This window comes from Myiozetetes cayanensis, unplaced genomic scaffold, assembly GCF_022539395.1.
Source record: "Myiozetetes cayanensis isolate MyiCay16 unplaced genomic scaffold, myiCay2020 scf558, whole genome shotgun sequence".
Classification (NCBI taxonomy): Eukaryota; Metazoa; Chordata; class Aves; order Passeriformes; family Tyrannidae; genus Myiozetetes; species Myiozetetes cayanensis.
Genome location: NW_026087807.1, coordinates 7,544 through 12,030, shown reverse-complemented (window position 1 = coordinate 12,030; position 4,487 = coordinate 7,544). Strand labels below are relative to the sequence as shown.

At 51.1% G+C, this 4,487-nt stretch overlaps 1 protein-coding gene across 1 annotated transcript; it reads right to left on the bottom strand.

The window, feature by feature from the left end:
* Positions 1–2,938: 2,938 nt before the first annotated feature.
* Positions 2,939–3,979, bottom strand: LOC126650131 (olfactory receptor 14J1-like). The gene has a single exon (XM_050334597.1). The coding sequence runs from the start codon at positions 3,974–3,976 to the stop codon at positions 2,939–2,941; it is 1,038 nt and encodes a 345-aa protein (XP_050190554.1). The 5' UTR covers positions 3,977–3,979.
* Positions 3,980–4,487: the final 508 nt, after the last annotated feature.

The following is a 4,487-nucleotide window of genomic DNA, read 5'->3' as shown; positions in this document are numbered from 1 at the left end:
ACTCAGCATCAAGATCGCTTGGAGAACAGCCCTATCCCCTCTCCTCTGAATTGAAAAATATCCATCCTTTAATTAAAAAAAGACTTCTTTTCAAATTGCCTTAAAGACAATTAAAGGGAGACAAAGAGATCCTGAGGGATTTCTGTATTCTAATGAGTAGTGTGTTTAGAGACAAGTCCATTGTTCTCAACTACTGAGAGAAGATTGAAGAAGCTGCTCAAGAAGTCAGAAGTCAAACTCCCAGTCCCTTGAAGCATTGCTGGGCCCCACTGAGGGCAGGCACTGACAAAGCCTCCCCAGGGACTCCTTCGAGCAGATCCTTGCAGGCCAGGAGTGCAGGCAGACAAAGGAAAGTTGCTTGTGGTGGCCTGAGGGGCAGAGGCAGCTGCCAGAGCCAAGGGCACAAAGGCCTGGGTGCCTTTGGGCCTTGCAGCCCTGCCAGAGCCCTTGGCCATCTCTGCTGCAGGCTGTGCTCCCCTGGCCCTGCTGCTCCTCTGGCCTTGCAGGCTGCACACACCCCTCCTGCTTTCCCACCCCCCTCCCAGCAGCATTTCTGGGCCCTCCCTGATGGCTCTGCTGTCCCCCAGCTCTGGCTGCTGCCATGTGCCCTTGGCCTTCTTGGCTTGGATGCTGAGCCCCTGTGCCCCAGGACATCCCTGAGAGAGCCCAGGCCCTTCTGCTGGGGGTCCCTGCAGAGCTGAGCAGATCCAGGTCACCTCCCATTGCTCTGCCAACCCCTTGGGGCTGCTCTGGGCCCTGCAGGTCCTTTCCCTGCTCCCAAGGGCTGTGGGGCTGGCAGTGTCTGGTTCATGATTAGGGGAAGAGGGTTTTGGTCTGGGTCAGGATTAAAGCTTTGCTTTTCATGCTGGTAATACAGGTTTGGGAATGGGGTGGGCATTGAGTACAAATAAGAGTCTGGAGTTCTGCATTTGGGCTTTTTCTGTCTTGGAATGAGAGCAGTGGATTCCTGTCAATGGGAGGGGCAGCACTTTTGGTATTGTTGGGGCTTGAGGTTACAAAGTGCAAGAGGCCCATCAGGAGTGTTTGCACAGTCAGTGTTTCAGCACCCTCAGCATTATCTGGACCTTTTGTTTACTCATCAAAATCTTGCCTCTCTGTTGGCCAAACCCCTCTTTCCTTCCCCAATTATCTTATCCCTTTTGTCCCAGTTCCTCCCAACCTCCACAACTCTTCCATCAGTATGGACTCAGCTTTGTGCTGATGCTGTGCAACCTCATGGAATCAAGGAGCCCCTGTGGAACTGCAGAACCTCCTGGAATTCCAGGGCCATTGTGACCCTGGGGAAACCCATGGAATGAAGAGGCCACTGTGACACTGCAGGGCTCCCTGGAGCCAAAGGAACCCAGGGAAAGTGGGCAACCTCCTGAAATAAAGGGGTCATTGTGACACTGCAGAAACACCTGGAACCAGGAGGTCATTGTGGCACTGCAGGGCCCCCTGGAAACAAAGGAACACAGGGACACTGCAATCTGGGGAACCAAGGGGCCATTTTGACATGTGAGGCCTCATGGAAGAAAATGAACCCTGAAACCTTTTGAAACCTCCTGGAACCAAGGGGCCATTCTGACACTGAGGAACTCCATGAACTTAAGGGTCAGCTGATGGTGCTCCCTGCCACTGAGCACCTCCCACAGACACTCCTGTGTGGCCATGGAGGGTGCTCAGAGGGGCCCTGCCTTGTTCCAGAGCTGGGACATGGCTTGGGGAGGCTGCTCTTATTGGCCTCTGCAAGTTCACTGAGGAGCAAGAGAAGCCACTTGCAAGAGTTTTTCTGTTCCTGCTGTGTCCCCTGGGGTTGCAGAGTTCTCCTTGACACTTCCCAGCAAGATTTAGTACTTTCTGTCTGGGTGACTCCACCCTGGGCAGGATTCTGCTCCAGGGCTCCAGTCACTGCTGACTGGATGGGACGGGCTGTCCCTGCAGATCCTCTGTGCTCTCCTGCAGTTCCTCATTTCCTACACACAAGTCCTCCCCTGCCATCAGAGCCAGCACAAGCTGCAGAGCCCCAGGCAGGTGACCTGGAGATCTTTTGTCATCTCCATTGCCCATCAGCCACCAACACACAACATCTGAGCCAGCCCTCAGGCCCTGCAGTCCCAGTGGGTCCCTGCCCTCCCTGCACTGTCTGCATGGAGAAACAAGCAAAGCAACAAGACTTTGCAGAGTCTATTTCTTTCTTACACTCAGGGATTGTGATTCCTCATGTACAAACTATCACAGGCAGGATGTTTGACAAATACCTGCGATGGTGGATTGGAAAAGGGGGCTCCAAGACTTGGGGTTTTAACCCATTACCTGGAGGGGAAAATGCTTTCCCTCTGCCCCCAACCATGTGGTCCCAGGAGCCTGAAAAGGCTCACAGAGACCACAAGAGAGGGCGAGTGAGAGAGAGATTTATTGTATGGTTAGGGATATATGTAGGTTTTGGGGGGATTACAAAATAGTCAATTAAAAGTTCAGGGGGTCTTACAGAAACACCACTGGTAATAAAGGGTGAACAACCAATAGAAAGGAGTAGATGAAAGCCAAAGAGAAAACTTCCTGATATCTCCTTGGACATTCTTGAATAGAGATAATGCTGGGGAATTTTCAGAAGAAGAAAGTGAGTTAGCAAAAATACTACAAAAAGACACTTTGAAAACATGTTCACTTAAACAACATTAAAAACCTCTGTTTTTAAGACATTTGGGCTGGTTTCTTGATTTTCTTCACGAGTCCATTTCTGACAGGACTTTTTCATTTATATATATTGCAGGTCCATTGCAACAAATACCTTGCTGCACAAATTTTTAGATTAAATGCACACAGAGCAAGATTCCTAGTTAGTACATTTTGTGGGTCAAATAAAAGAGAGAGTGAATTATATATGGGATGAAGAACAAAATTTCAGTGTTAATGACGAGAACAGAAGGAAAAATCAGGAAAGCCCCCCACCCCCACCAATATCAAAGGTTTTAGAAGGCAGGTTGGGCCAAAATGTGCTACACAGTGACTGTTCTGCAGAAGAAAAGATGCAGGTTTTTCCTTCTGAAAAGCATCCAGACATCATTTTCCTTATGGCATCTTTGAGCTCCTGGTTCCTCAGGCTGTAGATGAGGGGGTTCAGGGCTGGAGGCCCCACCGAGTACAGAACTGACAGGGCCAGATCCAGGGATGGGGAGGAGATGGAGGGGGGCTTCAGGTAGGCAATGAATGAGGTGCTGATAAACAGGGAGACCACGGCAAGGTGAGGGAGGCACGTGGAAAAGGCTTTGTGCCGTCCCTGGTCAGAGGGGATCCTCAGCACAGCCCTGAAGATCTGCACATAGGAGAAAACAATGAAAATGAAACAACCGAACACTAAACAGGCACTAACCACAATGAGCCCAAGTTCCCTGTAGTAGCCTGAGTGTGAGCAGGAGAGCTTGAGGATGTGAGGGATTTCACAGAAGAACTGGCCCAGGGCATTGCCCTGGCACAGGGGCAGGGAAAATGTATTGGCTGTGTGCAGCAGAGAATAGAGAAACCCAGAGGCCCAGGCAGCTGCTGCCATGTGGGCACAAGCTCTGCTGCCCAGGAGGGTCCCGTAGTGCAGGGGTTTGCAGATGGCAACGTAGCGGTCGTAGCACATGATGGTGAGGAGGAAATACTCTGTTGAGATGAAGAAGACAAAGAAAAAGAGCTGTGCAGCACATCCTGTGTAGGAGATGGTTGTGGTGCCCCAGAGGGAGTTGTGCATGGCTTTGGGCACAGTGGTGCAGATGCAGCCCAGGTCTGTGAGGGAGAGGTGCAGCAGGAAGAAGTCCCTGGGGGTGTGCAGGTGCTGGTCGCAGGCTACGGCGCTGAGGATGAGGCCGTTGCCCAGGAGGGCAGCCAGGGAGATGCCCAGGAAGAGCCAGAAGTGCAGCAGCTGCAGCTCCCGCCTGTCTGAGAATGCCAGGAGCAGGAACTGGGCCATGGAGCTGCTGTTGGGCATTTGCTCCTTCCTCAGGGTTTGATTTTCTGTTGAGGAGAAAAAGCAGAACCGATTTAGGCCAGAGTGAATCAGCAAAACATATTACATGTCCCAACAGTTCAACTTTCAGGGCCTCTTTTTAGGAAGATCTCTCTGCATCCCTCTCCCCTGATCTTTGAGGTTTTCTACCTGAAGGAGGCATTGAGAGCAGGGACCCTGGAAGGGACTCCTGAGGAATCCTTCTTGCTCTGCTGGGAAAGGCAACTTGGAGCACAGAGTGACCTCCAATTGAATGTATTTGGGATGTATCCCAGGGTTTCCAGACCTGCTGTTCACAGTTTGCACAAGTGAGAACAGAGGGAGGGGATTTGGGTACTTTATTTTGTTTCAGTTCCTCTTGCCAGGAGTGAGTTTGGATGGTTGAAACCTGTGACATTTCTAATGTGCTCCAAGTGAAATCTGAGTCCTGAGAGGCAAAGGGATAATGTCTTGGTGCAGAGACAAGAGCTGGCCATCTTTCCTGTTCACAGTT